This window comes from Camelus bactrianus, chromosome 17 (assembly GCF_048773025.1).
Source record: "Camelus bactrianus isolate YW-2024 breed Bactrian camel chromosome 17, ASM4877302v1, whole genome shotgun sequence".
NCBI classification, from domain to species: Eukaryota; Metazoa; Chordata; class Mammalia; order Artiodactyla; family Camelidae; genus Camelus; species Camelus bactrianus.
In genome coordinates this window covers 39,473,144-39,492,981 of record NC_133555.1, presented here as the reverse complement: position 1 = coordinate 39,492,981, position 19,838 = coordinate 39,473,144, and the positions used below count along the sequence as shown (strand labels likewise).

The window sequence follows — 19,838 nt, the reverse complement described above, 5'->3', positions numbered from 1 at the left end:
GGAAGAAAATAAAGATGCAAGCAAAAACTAATAAGGTAGAAAAAGCGGGAAAAAAGAAAACGACAAATCAAAATGCTGCCTCTTTGAAAAGTATCAAAATAGACAAAGGACTAGCTAAATTTATCAAGAAAAGGGGGAGACAGCAAAGAAACACAAAAAGAGAAATTATCACTGCCTAATCTCAATTTAATGGTGTAAAAGTCAGCTATGTTATGTGTAGAAGTAGTTCTTATTTTACTGCTGTAAAATATTCCATAGTGTGAACACAGAAAAATGTATATACCCATTTTACTCTTAGACATTTGGGTTGTTTGGAGTTTGGAACTATAATGAGTAAAGCCGCTATGGACATTCTTAAACACGTCTTTTTGTGAACATATAAATATGTGTTCTGAGAAAGAATGACAAAAATACAAACCATTTGAGAAAAAAATTTTAAAGAGAAATGGATGACTTACACAAAGAAAACCATAGATTTCTATTGAGTGATAAAAGAACACTTGAAAGAATAAAGTAGCAGCACAATATATTGTTTAAAACAAAAAACAAAAAAACTTGGGATCTGGAGTCAAGAAACCTGAGTTCAAATGCCACACTCCTTGACTAATAACCTCTCTATTCTAATTCAGCTCCCCCAACTTTAAAATAAAGTGGAGATGGTCACACTTACATACTTCATAGGTTTGATATAATGATTGAAGGCTTTTGTCTAACTAGATACTGAAAAATATAAAGCATAAAGCTTCAGGAATTACATTTGTGAAATTTGAATAAAAAAATAAACAATAGAAAGAAGAAAATAATCACATGTATATTTAAGACTTCAGCAAATAAAAAAGATAAAGGACAGACTATTCATTTAATGCTATCTTTATTATTTATACTAGAAGACTACGAACAGGTTGTGAAATATTTAAATAAGAGGGGAAAACAAACTTATGATACTATTTATCTGTCAAAATAAATACATAATCTTGGGGAAAGTATTTGAAATATTTGAAACTTTTGACAAAGAATCAGTATCTTCGGGTATAAATAACCCTTACCAATAAAAATTGATGAACACTCTACTTGAAATAAATTACAGGACCAAGAAAACAACTAATAACTCTAAACTACCTACAAGCAAATAAGTCATGTATTCTCACTAGCAGGCAAAGAAGTGCAAATTTAGGAAGAATGAGAATCCATTTTAATGCAAAACTGACTGGCAAAGATGAGCTGGCATGGTCCTGGGTAAATGGATAAATCTTAAATACAGCTCACAGGAAGTAAGTGTTCAACCTTTCCTCCAGCTGGTAGGAAAGTGAACTGTTATTTCTCAAAAGTTAAAAATGTTACTTTCTTCTGACAGCACTCAAGAATTTTAGCCTAACAAAGTGATGAACAAAAGAACTTTGAGTACAAGAATGCTCGTGGTAGTATTGTTTAAAGACAGAAAAAAAAACAGGAAAGAAGCTTAACATCCCAAAATCGGGAATTTGTTAAATCATGATTGTAACAAAGATTGTATCTACCGACATCCAGTTCCACCTTTTCTCATCACAAACACTAAAGATACACCTGGGGAGGGCAGGGGGAGTAGGGAAGGGAAGTCACAGAAGTGACACTACATGACTTCCAAAGCTAGGTTTGAAAAAGCCATGTGGCTTCTGCCTGGCTCTCTGGGGACACTCTCTCTAGGAACCCAGCCACTCTGCTGGGAAGAAGCCCACGCAGCCTTTAAGAGGGCCGCGTGGAAAACCACCGAGGCTCCCAGCCCACAGCTCCAGTTGGGTTCCCACGGAACAGTGAGCACCAACCTGCCAGTCATAGGAGTGAGCCATCTGGAAAGTTTATTCTCCAGCCCCCTTCAACCTTCCCCAGCCTTGCCTAAATTACAGATTTGTGAGCAAATAAATTGTTGGCCTTGTTTAAGACGCTACATTTTGAAGTAGTTACACAGCAAGAGGTAAGTGAAATACAGCTTAAATATATAGTCAAAGGGAAATTTTTCCAGGCACAACAAAAGTTTCGTGCAACAGTCCTAACTTTAACACGCAGAAATGTCAGTAAGAAGCGATGATGTCTACTCTATTTCTTTCTTATGGAGTGTTATGTAGCCATTACTAACAATCTTGAGAAACTAAAATAATTTGTTTATGATTTTGAGTGACACAAACTAGACAAACTACAGCAAATACCAAAGGTAAAGGAAATTCCATACTGAGATTTGTTTGTAACACAGTAACTCCAAGTCCCTTAGAAGAGGCAATATATCAAAGACTGTAATTTTGGATCTAAACCTAAAAGCATCTTGGGCCCTAAATAAATTCTCATCTAGTCATTCCAGAAAAACTAAATGAACAGTACTGACTGACTCCCAAAAACTAATTGCCCAGGACACCATATTTAATCTTAAGCAACAAGCACCACACCTCTAGAACAGTATTAATCCTACAACACTGAGAGGGGGAGATTGCAGGCTGCAGGCAAAGACTAGTGCCAAGGGTGCATAATCAAAACTACCTTTAGAGAACCAAAAATGACCTCGGGTCACTTCAGTTTGCAATCCACTATGTATTCAGCTTTGATTTAAATTCATCCTGCCATTCAGTTCAACATAACTAAATTTTACATGTGGAGGGAAAAAAAAAAGCAGAAGCTGTTTAGGTCTATAGCCCAAACCACAGAATGATGAGTGTATTTCCAACATTCAAATGGTTCTTGGCAGTGATTTCAGAACAGACATACCTATCTAACATAAAGATTACATGATGAAATGTTCACAGTGTTAGAAATTGGTCGAAATATATGAAGCTGCCATCACAAACAAAATGATATTTTCATCAAAATTAAGCAAAAGGTTAAAAATCCCTCTGGTACATAATATAAAAACAAAAATTATGGAATAAAAAACAACAATGATGGAGAGACCTTCAAAATTACTTATTACCTGCAAATCTCAAGAGGTAAAATTGATCTATTTCAATCAAATGTCACAGGTAAAAATCAATGCAGACAGCCTGGCCATCAAATGATAATAGCCTCCCAAAGAGAGAGAGAGAAATTATGTGGATAACTACACTGACTCAATTCTCCTATTTAATGTTGATGGAAGTGGAAAATGTACTGATTAAATCTAAAATTGTTTCTGGATTACATTTTCCTTAAAGTTTAGCCAAGTATCTAACTAAAATGCCTCTTACAGAACACACATATTCATGTAGACAGATGAGAAATGTCACAATACAAACTCTTGTTATTACTATGCATAACTTAATTACCATATTTTACATTAGCAACCACTGAGTCAGGATGCCTAGTGACTCTGAGAAAAAAGCCTGAGTAGACTTAGCATTCAAATTTTTCAAAATGTTATATGCGTGAAATTTCACAATGATCTTCCACAGTGCTTCCAAATAATGTAAGCAACCTGCACCTTCTGGTTTATTATTAATCACCGTTGTGCTATTTGGTCAAAACACTAAACCCAAAGCAATAGCTTCAGTCAAACTAGGCTGCTGAAATAAAAATGGACAGGTGCTACTGTCAAAATTAATAAGGCAAAAATTAAAAAGGCAGTACCTCTAGTCAGTAACACTCAAAGGAAATCATCTTACCAGTGAGCATGAGCAAACTCACCTGTGAAATATGGTATGGCTTTAAAAAGTAATGTTTAAATCTTTAAGTGACCCCAAAGCATATGAAACCCAAAGAATGCATCACTGATCATGCAGCTCCAAAGCACATTCAAGGTCACACACCTCAGGGAAAAAAATAACTGGGGCAAATGTTCGAATCCATGTAACTTAAACAAGTTGACGTGAGTATTCTAAGCTCCATTCATGGAAAAACAGCAGAATATGGTTCCTGGAGTTTTACATACTTTCAATTTCTTAACGTCAAGAATTGGGCACTGGGTTTTTAATGAGAGCTTTTTTGTTTTTTTAAGTCACAGCAGTGATTTATTTCCAAAGCACTTGACTAGTTTCTTATAATTTTCATGTTCTTTCTCCCTTCTTCCTATATGCATTTATATACATAAATGTGTATCTGTAGATAGCTAGATAGGTAAGTGGATGGATGGATGGATGGATGGATGGATGGATGGAAGGAAGGAAGGAAGGAAGGAAGGAAGGAAGGAAGGAAGGAAGGAAGGTAGGTGTCACTCTAAACCTTTAATGACATCTGCTATCAGACAAACATCCTTATTCTCAATGCACAGCCTTAGCTTTTTCAAACATTTCCTGCTTATCTAAAGCTCATTCTCTGACAGACTCTTCAGGAAGAGCTAATGGGAACTGATCTCTTCCAGGCACCTATATCTACCTGTGGTCTTTGTAACAGAACACCGAAGACAAGTGAACATAAAGTCCTTAGTGAGAGACTCTCAGAGCAGCAGCAGAGATACTGAAGTAGGAAGAACCCTGAGCTCACCCCCTCTCGTGGGCACATTCAAATTATAACTATTAACAGAGCAACTATTGATGAGAAAAGACCTGAAACTAGCAGAAAAGTCTTCTAAAACTACAGATATAAAGAAGGAACCACAGTGAGACAAGTAGGAGGGGTGCAGACACGTGGGTGACCCACAAACAGGAGAGTACCTGCAACTGCAGAGATTCTTCCCCAAGGAGCAAGGGGTCCACAGTGGAATCCCGAGACCAGTGGTCCTGCACCTAAGCCCCCAAACATCTGGCTTTGAAGGCCAGCAGGACTTACTTTCAGGAGAGTCAAAAGGCTATAGGAAATAGAGATTCCACTCTTAAAGGGCACAGACAAAATCTCATATGCCCAGGGGCCTAAGGCAGAAGAAGTCATCTGAAAGGAGCCTGGGTCAGACCCACCTACTGATCTTAGAGAGCCTCTGAGAGGAGCAGGAGGCAAATGAAGCTCACCCTTGTGTACAGACACTGGCAGGAACCATTTTGGGGAGCTCATTCGACCCCCTGGACACTGGTGCTGGCAAGTGCCATTTTTCAATACTCCCTCTAGCTTATGAGTGCAGGACCCCGGATCCACTCACCATTCTGTCAGTCCCAGTACTGGGACACCTCGGGCCAACGTGCTGGCTGGGAGGGAGCACAGCCCCACCTACCAGCAGGCCAGCTTCCTTAGGAGCCCCTGAGCCCCAGATAACAATCACAGTTACAACTGCATTAAAAAGAATAAACTACTTAGGAATAAATCCAAGGAAGTAAAAGACCTGTATTTGGAAAACTATACAAGACACTGATGTAAGATATTGAAGATGACAAACAGATGGAAAGATACATTGTGCTCACGGATTGGACAAATTAATATTGTTAAAATAACCACATTATCCAAGGTAATCTACAGATTCAGTGCATTATGTATCAAAATACCAATGCATTTTTCACAGAACTAGAATAATTCTAAAATTTGTATGGGAACACAAAAGATCCTGAATAGCCAAAACAATCTTGAGACTGAAAAGCAAAGCTGGAGTATCATGCTCCTTGATCTCAAACTAGATTGCAAAGCTACAATCACATGGTGCCAGTACGGTACTGGCACAAAATCATACACTTAGGTCAATGGACCAAAAAGAGAACCCAGGAATGAACCCTCACTTATATGGACAATTAATCTATGACAATGGAGGCAAGAACATATATAATGGGGGAATGAGAGCATCTGCAATAAATAATGTTGGGAAAACTGGACAGCTACAAGCAAAAGAATCAAACTGGACTCCTTCCTCACTGCGGGCACAAAAATAAATTCCAAATGGATGAAAGACTTAAATGCAAACTTTAAAACTTCTAGTAGAAAACAGAGGGAGTACTTTCTTTGACACTGATTTAAGTAACCTTTTTTTTTTAATATGTCTCCTCAGGAAAGGGAAACAAAAGTAAAATAAACAAACAGAACTGCATTTATATAAAAAGCTTTTGTATAGTGAAGGAAACTATCATCAAATGAAAAGGCAGCCTACTGAATGGGAGAAGATATTTGCATACAATATATCTGATAAGGGGTTAATATACAGTACATACAAAGAACTCATACAACTCAACATTAAAAAAGGAAATCCAACAATCTGATTAAAAAATAGGCAGATCTGAATAGACAATTCCAAAGACATACAGACGGCCAACAGGTATATGGGAAAATGTTCAACATCTTTTATCAACTCAGCCATAAGAATAAAATTCTGCATTTGCAGTAACATGGATGAACACAGAGAGTATTATGTTTAGTGAAATAAGTTAGATGGAGAAAGATACTGTATGTTATGGTTTATATGTGGAATCTAAAAAATAATACAAATAAGTGTATATGACAAAATAGGGACAGACTCATGAATACAGAGAACAAATCAGTGGTTACCAGTAAGGAGAGAGAAGTATTTTATGTACAAAATAAGCAACAAGGATACACTGTACAGCACAGGGAAATATAGCCATTATTTTGTAATAACTTCAAATGGAATGTTAGTTATGGAAGTACTGAATCACTGTGCTGTATACCTCAAACTAATATAAGTCAACTATACTTCAATAAACAAATAAAATATTAGTTATCACAGTTTTCATAAGCTTTGTGGTCATATTTTAAAAATAATCCTTCACTGACCACTAGGATGTTATTCGGAACCATTTATGCTTGTATTCTTACATTCTTTTATACTATCTTTTCATGGATTAGACCACAACCCTTTCACAGGCATATCTCACAGAACCATACTGCAGGGCTGGTTCCAGACCACTGCAGTAAAGTACAGACCTCAGTAAAGCGAACCAAATTATTTGGTTCCCAGTGCATATAAAAGTTACATTCACACTATACTGTAGTCTATTAAAGTGTGCAATACCATTATGTCTTTCAAAATATACATACATTAACTTTAAAATATTCTATTGCTAAAAAAAAAATGCTAACCATCATTTGACAATGCAAGGTTGCCACAGACCATCAATTTATAAAACAAAACAAAAACACATTATCTGTCAAGTGCAGTAACGTAAAACACTGATGTCTAAGTGAGATGGACTTGTACTTTTGAGAAGGTTCTAATGTAGAAAGCAGGGACAGGCCAGGATAATCTACTTCTACAATCCTAGGGCTCCTTCCTCTGTCGTGACAATGAGATGCTCACGGATACGGCCTCTCAGAGTACCTGCCCAGAGCTGCCTCACCCAGTTTCCTCTGCACCTTTTCTCCCAGGGCTCCCACCATATTTCATCTGCATTCTATCCCGGTTTTCCAAGATGCTGCACTGTCCTTCCAGGAGAGGTTTGTTTGTTTGTTACTATTTCTGAAAACCTTGAAGGGTTTAAGTTACTCTTGTTGGTTCTGATTCTGCCTGTCTTCATGTCGTCAGTCACACACTAGAACCTCTGAAGTCAGCCTGAGTTTGAGTGACTCATCCAAGAGCAGCAGGCCAGGTCTAGTTCGTAGAGGGATTACTCCTTTAGAGGGTAGGCACTTGCTGGACATTCCTGGATTCCCCATCTTCGGGGACTGTCAGAATCCATGTCTTCCTGCCCTCTGCAACCTCCCCAACAGCGGCTAACACCCCCCTGCCCCCCGACTGCCATCTGAGATTTGACACCACCTGCTCCTATTCTGGGGCTTGGAGAACAACCCAACACCTTTATGTTTATTTAAAAAAAAAAAGATTTCAGGAAATTAAAAAATTATATACAGCAGCATTCTTGCTCCCCAAATCTACCCCAACCGGAAATCATGTTTCCCTTTAGTTTTTCTGGGTTTCAGTCGAACTCATAGGCAAAGGGTGCATTGGTGTTAATTTTCTCATCTGAATAACGCTGCCAGGAAGAGGTTATCATCTAAAACCAGTAACAAAGCTACAATCCTAAATATGTAATATCTGAACAGGCTGGCAACCACATACAGATATTTAAATAAATATTTTAAGTGTGTAAATGTATCCCCATTGCACCACGATACACAAAAGCTATGGCCAACCTGCCAACCTCCTGAGCATACCACAAGATCCGCTGTCAAATTCCTCAAATATTCCGTGAAAATAATACACCTTTTCCCCCAGACTACTGTTTCCCAACACAGACTGATTCCTCCAATGCTGCAGAGTACAAGGTTATCTTTGAAAGTGGTGTGATTCGTATGTGAATTTTACAGAATGATACTGTCTACATCACAGCGGGGGGATACCTGGGAGACTTTCATGTGGAGAATATGAAGTTATGTTTGCAAGCTGAACTTCTAAAAAGAGTATTTTTCTAATTAACTTCAAATTCTCCATTAAATTAAATAAATATGCCTAAAGGTATCCACGAAGAGCTACAGATTGAAACAAAATGATTAATTTTGCAATTTTTAAGAGAACAAAAAAGGATAGTAACCCTATTTTATTGTGTCCAAAACCAGCTAACAACACAGCCTGACACAAGAGAAGACCCATTCAGCCCGTGGCTCCCTTGCAGGCCGACATCACATTGCGACTATTTTTGTCAATCATAAAATACCACATTACTAATCTGCTAGAATATCCCCATTAAAATATATGGGGCAATGTTCAAAGTTAGTTACTTTAATAATCTCTACTACTTTCAATGGTGGATAGACTTTCCAAAACGGTTTGTCACTTTTTGTTTTGCCCAATCTCTCTAATTACTATGTGGAACACATGATTGCTAACTCAAGGAAGTCCTCTGCCACCATAGCTGTGAACACTCACTCTTCACATCATGAAACTAACCCTTGTTTTGGATAAAGGAATCTTCTGCCATTTAGCACAATTATGGGCAAGCAGATTCTTTTAAAGGTAATGACAAAATAAATCAACTACCACTGGTGAATGTGGCTGCTGGGTAATGGTTAGCAAAGGACAATGATACCACCTAGAATGCAAGTGACAGCATGAACTTAAATTCCTTCAATGCGTCAATATCCACTTAAGAACATGAGCATGATTCAGAACAATATCACCTAGTTAATTTAGTTTAAGACGAAAACTTGGTTACAATTACATATTTCAAATGGAGAATCAGAGATTAATTACTAACTGCAAATAACTACAAATCATTAAGTATGCTCTTAATTAAATAATCCTAAACTCTAGGTTTTATAATAAGATAACTATAGCATGTGTCTTAATGACTGCTGGTTAAATTAAAAGTAAATAGTACTTTCTCTCATCATCTACTCTTCTAGACCACAAGTTAGCATTATTTATGCACAGCCTACCAAGTGTGCACCTATGGTCATCTGCCAGCAGTGGACACGAAGACATATTAACAGGATGCTCACAGCATCAGAATGAGTACAAACCAAAAAGTGAGAGGCAAACAGCTCAACAGTGGGAGTAGAGTGAAATTACCACAGAGTGAAAAATTATATAATAATTTTAAAACATTCTTAGTGCATATTTAAAGACATTCAGGAAAATATGGTAAGTCAATATATTTTGATTTTAGTTTTATAAATGTGCACATAAAATATATAGACACATGGACAAAAGGCTAAAAAGAGATAAACCAACATGGCAACAGTAATGATCGCTGGGTAGTGAGGTTATAGTCAGCTTTGTTTTCGTCTTTAGGGTCTTCTAAATTTTTTGCGGTAAATAGTAATTTCTCTTATTTAAAAGGAATAGCATGGATCTCTTCTGGGGACTGAATTTCAACAACAAAAAAATCGCAATATAGAGGCATCAGTCTCCTGAAAAGAACATGTGCAGCTCTTTCTCCACGTTCAACAGGAAGCAGTAAACCTGGTATTTGTTCCTGGGTCACTTCCTGTCCTCCTCATGCTAGCCTATTAACAACCAAATGCTTCGGAAAAAACACAATTAGCAATGATCAGGTTGGTACACCTGCCCCTAAAACACACATCTATACACAAATATATGTTCTTTCCTTTAAGTACAAATAAAGCAATGGCCGCTGTGTCAAAACCCCTAAGGAAGGCTGATGTTATAACCCTGCATAAGCTGGGTCCTCTTACAGCCCAGCTGGCTTTCCTTCTCCTCACAGGTCTCCCCAAGATCTCTCACCCTCAGAGAAGCTGAACCACAAAGTTCCTCCTGCAGAGCTTCACAAAGCCACCCCTTTCTGTCACTGAGAGTTCAGCTGGAACATCACTTCCTCAGAGAGGCCCTCTCTGATTTCCCCCCACCGGGCAGATAGATGGTGTCTGGCTCCACTCCCTGCACACTTCCCCCTGCCAATGCTCTATCAGCATCACCCTGTTTAACTTTCTTCAGAGCACTAACACTATCCAAAGTTATTCTGTTTCCTTGTTTACTGTCTGGCCTGAGCATGAGCTTTGGCATTTATATCCTCCGTGAACTTGACAAAATTACTCCACACACCGAGTTTCAACTGTGAATAACCCAGGGTTACAAGTCACTAAGTGTCTGGCCCAAAATAAATGTTTGATACACGGTCAATCGTTTCAATTAACAAAAAATCAAAATTTACCTTTTAAATGACAGATCACTGCATGTTACTGAGCGGCCATAGACACAGTTTGAAGATTATAGGACAAGACAGAAAAGATGCAGACTGGTTAGAGGCCTCAGCACTGGAGAATCCAACATGGCAAGGAGTTTGCTGGGTTTTCCTTTTGCCTCATATCCCCCAGATGGGGTGCTGGGCAAACCAGGGGCTCACAAACACCAACAGACACACACACACACACACACACACACAAATATGCAGGAAAAATCAGCTCTCTCAAACCAAAGGATCAAGAAAGGGGCAGCCCAGAGAGTCCAAAAACATTTAGACGATAGCTACTCTACTCCAGCCAAACAACACAGGAAAGCCATGGCCCCGGCCCCATCAGCAAAGGGCAAGAGGGCAGCCTAGCCTCCCACCCTCACACGACAGTAACAAGGCATGCCAACACTAATCCCTGCCAGGGTGACATCAGAAAGGTCAAGAGGAGAGCTAGGACCTTCACTCCAACCCAGCAATAACAAGGCCCCCTCACCCCAACCATGGTATCAGTGGACCCCCACATGGGATGCTGGACCTCCACCCATCCAGTAGTAATGATGTACCCCTCTCCCTCCCTGCTGGGGCGGCATCAGAGAGGGCAAGTGGGAAGCCTTCATCTTTACCACCTCCCGCCAGGACAGAGGCGCACAGCCCAACCCAACCAGTGTCAGCAGAGGAGTAGTGAGGAAGCTGCCCCATTTCCAGCCAGGGGGCCATCCAAGGACACCTCAGAGAAATTCTGGACTCCCACCCCTGCCAAGTAGTAAGGAGGGGGCTCTTCCACGCCCCTGGGAACCTAGACTTCCATCCCATCCTAGAAAGAACAAAGCATCACCCTCCTTCCTTTGCCAGTTCAGTGTCCGAGGAGGCCTACAAAACAGACGATTTAAACAAAACCCAGAGTCTTAAAACCTAACACCCAGCATGTACGGTGGGTACAGAGCTTCCATTTGACAAGATGACAAAGTTCTGGAGATCTGTTTCTTAACAACGTGACTAGACTTAACACTACTAACTGTACACTTAAAAATAGTTAAGATGAGAAATTTTGTGGGGTTTACAATAAAAAAAGTTTTAAGTACCAATATTAAGTAAAATCAAAAGATTATTGATCATTCAACACATGTAATCATTCAATCACTTATTTCTTTAAGATAAACTGGACATTAAAAACTATAAAATCATATTAATTAATGCATATTATTTTACTACCTTTGTGAGATACCATATGTGAAACTAAATCAATCCATGCCTGTGCTGAGGGTGAAGAAAAATGAACTGCTATACCTCCCAGCCTCTTACCACTGTTTACACAGTAAAACTACTCAAGTGGTACTTTTTCTAATGATAACAACCCTTAATGCCTTGAAAAACTTCATAGCAAAAGATTAGATACACAGACTATTGGGAAAAAATACTTTCTCAAAAGCTAAAATTTTTTAGCAGAATACAAGTTAGACCACTTAAAGGCAAGAAGTAGCTTGCTGTTTATTTTGACTTTCAAGATCAAGTTTACTTTGTAAACCTGACGATTATTCATATTAATTATTGAAATTTTAACTTTTATTATAAAAACCAAACTTTAACGTGTCACATTTAATGCAGAGGAACCACAGCAAACACCATCCATTCCACACTTAGCAGCGTTACCTTCACCACGTTCCATGAAACTCCAGTTTGACAGGTATCTCCCCTCCAAAAAGGGCTAATTGGTCCAGTAAGTGTAAAGAATACTGCATTATACATTCCCCTCAGGAAGATTCATAATACATGGGAGCACATGAGAAACTGGGGGAGGTCGTACAACTGAAAATCTCTCTCTGACTCATTGCTTTCTAAACATGGATCCATAACCACTTTTTTCACATGCTAACATCTCACTGAACACTAATATCCAGGGCAAGGCTCCTCCACATCAAGTTCAAACCAACCATCTAGAGACCTCATTAAAATGTCAATTCTGATTCAGCAGGTCTGGGTGGGGGTGAGGGTCTGCGTTTCTAACACACCCCTGGGTGATGCCACGGTTTCTGGCGCAGGGATCACTCCTTAGCAGGCGGCTAGAGAAGACACTTGGAGAAAAGCTACTACACAGACTTCTTTGGAGCTGTGCTGTTTTGCAGTATGAACTGAATACTTACAAACTCTGCCATACATAAAATAAAGGAATATCAAAGGATTAGAAGGATACTAAGTTAAAAACAAGAGAAAGGGAGCTCTGAAGGTGATGTGTATTGGCAGAGTGGAAGACAAGGAAAGGAATAAAAAGTGAGTCAGAGCAAGCAAAGGCTACAAGGCAAAGGATATGGGAAAAGAGATGGGGCTGAGGACAAGGAGGCATGAGAAATATTAGCATACAGGAAGGACTCATTAATTTTCTAACTTTTCATTACGAAAATGGGGCAAGCGGGCAGAGCCATTTACTGGATTTCTATTTTAATCACTGAAAGACACTTCATAACATCTTCAGATGCACAGCCTGTGGTACAGTGGTTTGGCAAAGTTCAAAAAGGCCCCTGGAGATGGAAAATAAATTCTGCAGAGATATACGGCTTGTTGAGCCACTGAAACAGCAGAAGAAAACAACAATTTTTTAAAGTGAGGAATAGGTGAAATCTAAGTCAAACCTTTTCCTGGATTAGTCGCTGAAGATGAATCCCACAGGACAACATAGCACTGAATAAGGTCAACATGTACTGCTGAACTCTGCAGATGGCAGAGGCCAGGGAGTTTATTACCGAGTTCAGTCCCACCTTCTCAATAACATTCTGGAAGGCCGTTGGGGAATGGCGAGTGATTCTGCACAAGGCCTGCAGGGACAAGAGAACAAAACTGTCAGGTAACTCCAAGCACACGAACTGGTCCCCGGAAAGACAGCAAATACTTCTGTGCGATGGGATAGAAGGTACTTACCTTGCTCCTTCGTTACTTAATTTGGCACAAGAAAGTTGGAAAATTTCAATACACTGAAAATCAAAACAATAATCCAGCTGACAGTAAAAACTTAAGATATTTTAAAACATTACAAACTCGTACAATAATTATCTCATACATTACGAGTTAACCAAAATGATAAAATAATTCCTAAGTCTACACAGAAAAACTTTTCCTTCAAGTAATTAAAAAACATGAATGAAGAGATTTTTTTGTGCAGAAACTAAGTTTGTAATATTGCAGTATATACTTGAAAGTTCCTAAGAGAATAGACGTTAAATGTTCACACCACAAAAAAGAAATGGTAGTTAAATAATGTGATAGAACCATTAGCTAACAATATGGTAGTAATCATTTTGCAAAATATAAGTCAATATGTTGTGCACCTTAAGCTAACACCACATTTTATGCCAATTGTATCTCAATAAAGCTGAGAAAAAAATAATAATCACTGACTATTTCAAACATATACCAGGGATTTGTATTCATCTCAGAATGAAATTCCATGAAATAATTAAACTCTACTTCGGATACCTTTCAACTACTATTTCAGTCCCTCCTCTTTATTCCAAGGGAGTTACAGATGGTAAGTTACCCATCATGATTTACAAACTATGAAAGCAGGGCTTCTTCGAGTCTAAAATCCAAATTGTTGGTAGAAAAGAAGTCACTAATATATGAAAATAAGAATATGAAAAGTGAATTCACTAACAACAAAGTTGGTTCTGATTAAAGAATTGTGAAAGTTTTAAAAAATTCATAATAAATCTTAAGAAAATTGCTATTTATGATGTCCAAACAGACTTGTTTTGATTTGCATTTCTCTAATAATTACCGATACTAAGAATCTTTTCATGTGCCTGTTGGCCATCTGTGTGTATTCTTGGAAAAAAAATCTACTCAGGTTTCTGCCCATTTTTTGACTGGGTTGTTTATTTTTTGATACTGAGCTGAGTGAGCTACTTATTTTGGTATTAGTCTTTGTTGATTACATAATTTGCAAATATTTCCTTCCATTCCATAGGTTGTCTTTTGTTTTGTCTAAGGTTTCCTTTGCTATGCAAAAAGCTTTTGAGTTTCATTGGGTCCCATTTGTTTATTTTTGCCTTTATTACTTTCGCCTTAGGAGACAGATCCAAAAAAATATTGCTACAATTTATGTCAAAGAATGTTCTGCCTATGTTTTCCTCCAGGAGTATTATGGTTTCTGGTCTTACATTTTGGTCTTTACTCCATTTTGAGCTTATTTTTCTATGTGATGTTAAAGAATGTTCTAATCTCACAGTTTTACATGGAGCTGTCCAGCTTTCCCAGTACTATTTATTGAAGAGACTGTCTTTTCCCCATTGTATATTCTTCCCTCCTGCATCATAGATTAACTAACCATTAGTGCATAGGTTTATTTCCAGGCTCTCTATTCTGTTGCATTGATCTGTGTGTCTTTTTTTTTTGCCAGTATCTTACTGCTTTGATTCCTATAGTTTTGTAGTACAGTCTGAAGCCTAGGAGGGTGATACCTCTATTTTGTTCTTTTTTCTCAAGATTGCTTTGGCAATTAGAGGTCATTTGTGGTTCCACACAAATTTTAGGATTCTTTGTTCTAGTTCTGTGAAAAATGTCATGGGTATTTTGATAGAGATTACATTAGATCTATAGATTGCTTTGGGTGGTATGGCCATTTTAACGATATTAATTCTTCCAATCCATGAACATGGGATATATTTCCATTTCTTTGTATCATCTGCAACTTCCTTCATCAGTCTTATAGTTTTCAGAGTACAGGTCTTTCACCTCCGTGATTAAGTTCATGCCTGGGTATTCTTTTTGATGTAATTTTAAACAGGTTTTTGTTACACTTTCTCTTTCTGATAGCTCATTATTAGTCTATAGAAAGGCAATAGATTTCTATATATTAATCTTGTATCCTGAAACTTTGCTGAATTCATTTGTTAGTTCTGATAGTTTGTGTATGTATGGGTACACATATTTTTTTTCTAGCCCTGCATATTATGAAGGTCTGAAAACAGTAACACCCCATAGCAATAAGCTCAACACCCAGATTTTGGTTTCTTAATACCAAAGACTCCCTGGAGAAACAAATGATTCCAGTATGATCTGAGAGTCCAAATATAAACACTAATAGTGGTTATTAGTAGTAGTACCACATTATAATTCATTCAATAGAAGAGGAATCCATAATCAGAAAGACATAAATACACACAGACACGTGGCAGAAGGGAAAGCTTCCTTACAATAGAATTCCAACCCATACCAAAGGCCTGTTTTTGTACAGCTCATGAGTACAGTGTACAACGTTTTTTACATTTTTAAAGGGCTACAGAAAACAAAAATACAAATAAAACAAAACAACAAAACAAAAAGAATATGCAAAGGAGACCCTATGTGGCCACCAGAGCCCAAGATACATATTATCTGGCCCTTTACAGATAACATTTACCAATCTCTAAAAGGAATGAAACATATAAATGATTATGATGTGGAAACGACCACAGAGGCAACTAGTACAGGTAGGAGTATTCCATGGTGTTAAGGAGGTTTAATGGGAAACACCAGATAGACCCAGGTCAAGCCTCACCCTACAGAATACAAGCAAGCCCTGTGTCATTTAACCTTGTAAATGACATCAAGTTCCCAGAAATACTGAGCAACTGGTTCAAGCTGAAGACTCCTCAAGAAATAGGAAAACAATATATAACACATGACACTGAGTATGATCCTGGAGCAGAAAAGGAAAAAAGAGACATTTGGGGGGGAAATTGGCAAAATCTCAATGAAAAGTTAATGATTTAGATGAATGCTAAGAACAAAATATAAGTAGCCCAAGATGAAAGAGTGAAGCTTAATGTGTTAGATGCAGAAAGGATTAGAAGAAGGTTTGGGACTTTGGTGGCTACAACTGGAAAGAAATTTTGCCAAGAAAAGAAACCATGCTGAGCAAAAAAGATAAAAAGGATACCATAAACCCAATTAAAGGAAGACAGGTTTTTGTTTTGTTTTGCTTTGTTTTTTTCAAAGGACCAGGATTAAAATGGATGTCTTAAGATGTGATTCAAAGATGCCTTGGGAGAGTTAGGTAACTAGGTAACTCTTTCTGACAGTGTCTCCATAATTACTAATACTATAATTGGGGTTTGTTTTTTGTTTTGTTTTGTAATTTTGGAATCACATGGCTCCTGAAGTAGTGGCATGTGTGATGGATGCTACAGCTCCCCTACTTCAGGGTATTCAGTGAGCAGGACTGTTAGCCTTTGATCTTCAAAATTACATAGCAGGTATGAGAACTGAAAAATATCCATAAACATCCACAGGACTGAGCAACATGAAAAGTCACTAGAGATCTCAGCAAGGCCAGGTTCAGTGGCATTTTCAGGACAGAGACCAGACTGGGTTAAAGAGGAAATGGAGCCAGAAAGGAGCCAGCTCATGGCAATAACTCTTGAAGAAGGAAGTACGGCTGTGAAGGGGGGGTATGCAGCTTGAGAACTTTTGATAGGTTTTATGTTTATATGTGTGCAGGGTTTTTTTTTTTAATGGAGTAAAGAATACCAGAACACTGATTAGAAAGATCTAGTAGACAAGGAGAGGTTAAAGATTTAGCACAGAGCAAAAATCATCGTGTGAGTGAGGTTCTCAGGAAAAGAACAGAAATAAGAAACATGAAGAAGTTCACATCTCTGACAGGAGAAGGGACAGTCAGGCAGTTCTAACAGGAGGGAAAGACCTAGGGCAGGGGAGGTGTGGATGGAGACAGATCCACAGGTACGGCAGGCACAGGCTGGGATAAGTCCTGCTGGATGTCTTCCTTAGTCTCCAGGAAGTAAGGGGGGAAAGCCATTTACTGAGGATGCAGGAGGGACACGTGGGACTGGAGGGTTAAGGAAAGAGGATGAGGTATGAAAGCGGCACAGTGGGAAGCACGGGAGGAAGAAGACTAGGGAAAAATACAGCGAGGCTGCCTGACACAGCTGAGTCCGGATGAGACTGGTGATCAAGAACAAGGACTTAAATCATATAACGGTCATATCTGTTCAACAGACTATTAAATTGATACAACCACGTTAACACAACTTCATACAGAATTATCCTTTCCACCATGTCATTATAACCATGTGACTGAAGTGGCAGACAACCAACCAAAACACAAGAACTACAAAACCAGAGGCCTGAACATTCGAACCACACGATAAACTCATTTAACATAAAATCTGAAAAAAGGAGCTAGCAGGAGAAGTCAGCGAACACAGGAATATATCACATCAAACTCAGACCCTATCCACTGCCAGTTTTCAAAAACTATTTAGAGGTGACAGTGGATACCATAATGTCACAGCTACAAAGATCCTATTGAAATTCCCTGAGGGATTTCCACCCCCCGTTTTGAAAATTCTGCTTCAGGAAAAAATCAAGTTATTGTTCTCATCAGCTGTTACTCTGAGGTTTCCACCTATCCAGTAAAATGTACTCTATTTCTGGCACAGTTCTTCAAACTTGGTATGTAAACACATGCAAATATACCCCCAAATGATGCTCCATCTTACCGATATTGCTGTTATCCTAAGAGAATCAACGGTGGAATGTTTGAATAGGTACCATAAAACAGGCCCAATTTCTCCCGTAATAAAGCCCTGGGCCTGAGCAGAAAAGGTCGTGCAGACATTTTCAATAATCTTTGCTGCCATGTGATTCACAACACGTTCTTCCTAGACAGAGAGAGGGAGTAAAGAAAATGGAGAAAATTAAATAGGTATTATTTACTATGAGAAATACATGCACGTCTTCCAAATAAATATTAAGAACACCCCTCCCCCGACAAAATACACACAAAACATTTCTTCATAACCGCTACAGATAAAGACCTGATACCAAGAGTGTATCATCTGCCCCTGGATGTGTTAGGTATTTAGAACATGTGGTCATTTTTTCAGGCTAGTATAAAACTATTACAAATCATCATTTGGTCCCTCACTACACCTAGCATAACATAATTCTCTGCATATTTTAATAAAAATAAAATGGCTGAAATAATCTGTAACAAAAACCGAATTACAAATGATAGCACAACATAAAAATTTGAAGATAATTTTAAAATCATAAGAAGTGTGCAGAACAGTCTTCAGAAATTACTCAGGGCTGGGAATAATTAGTATATCAGTCAGCTAAAGACCACTTAAATTACAGGGCATCAAGGAAAGTCCTAAGAAGTGTTCTAACAATGCTTAAAAGCCTCAAAAAGGATCAAACTGTTTCCAGATAACTTAAGTGAGTCCAAGAAAAAGCACAGAAGTACTTAAAAGAACATAAAAAACAACAGTGCCTAACAATATAAAAATCACAGTACCTAATATCCAATGAAATCCAATTAAATACACACACAAAGCAGGAAAATATGACTCATAAGAAAATTCAATCAACAGAAATGACACAGATGATAGAATTAGAAGAAAAATATATTTAAATGGCTATTATAAACACAGGCCATACACTCAAGGAAGAAGAAAGCATAAGCATAAAGAGAGAAATCAAAGATATAAAAAAGACCCAAATCAAAAGGCTACAGATTACAATGTTTTATACAAAAAATACACTGACTTGGATTAACAGATTAGACTCTGCAGACTCAGTCATTAGTAAACTTGAAGACATAGCGATTAGCAATAAAAACTATCCAAAACAAACACAAAAAGAAATAAGACTGGAAAAATTAAAAAAAAGGAACAAAGCATCAGAACATCAGTGAACTGTGGGCAACTTCAAACAACCTAATATATTACACTCAGAATCACAATGGAGGGTGGGGGTAGAGAGTAGGAAAAATATTCGAAGAAATGTTTACTGAATTTTTTCAATTTTATGAATATTACTAATTCTCCATCTAAGAAATTCAATAAATCTCAAGTCAAAGAAAAAAAGACAAATCACACCAAGGCATGTCATAATCAAATGGCTTAAAAACCACTAATGAAGAGAAACCTATAAAAGCAGCTAGCATAAAAAGACATTATGGAAATAAAAGCAAGAATAAACAATGGGACCTAATGAAACTTACAAGCTTCTGCACAGCAAAGGAAACCTAAGTAAAACAAAAAGACAACCTACGGAATGGGAGAAAATTTTTGCAAATGAAACCGACAAAGGCTTGATCTCCAGAATATATAAGCAGCTCATACGACTTAATAAGAAAAAAAAACAAACAACCCAATCAAAAAATGGGCAAAAGACCTAAACAAGCAATTCTCCAAGGAAGAAACACAAATGATCAATAGGCACATGAAAAAATGTTCAATATCACTAATTATCAGAGAAATGCAAATCAAAACTATGATGAGGTATCACCTCACACCAGTCAGAACGGCCATCATTCAAAAGTCCACAAATGACAAATGACAAATGCTGGAGAGGCTGTGTAAAAAGGGAACCCTCCTACACTCTGGTGGGAATGCAGTTTGG

General features: G+C 38.0%; 1 protein-coding gene across 5 annotated transcripts in view; it reads right to left on the bottom strand.

The window, feature by feature from the left end:
• ULK4 (unc-51 like kinase 4) overlaps positions 1–19,838 on the bottom strand; it is a 437,172-nt gene that overhangs the window by 334,862 nt on the left and 82,472 nt on the right. For 4 of the 5 annotated variants that reach the window (XR_012500063.1, XM_074345160.1, XM_074345161.1 and 1 more), the window contains exons 20-21: positions 17,930–18,091; positions 13,064–13,246 (exon numbers count right to left, since the gene is read on the bottom strand). Coding sequence is in view for 4 of the 5 variants with exons in the window: in XM_074345160.1 (XP_074201261.1) it covers positions 13,064–13,246; positions 17,930–18,091 (345 nt within the window). In the remaining variant the exon portion in view is untranslated. The remainder of the gene's footprint in view (positions 1–13,063; positions 13,247–17,929; positions 18,092–19,838) is intronic. The other variant, XM_074345162.1, reaches the window with a different exon arrangement.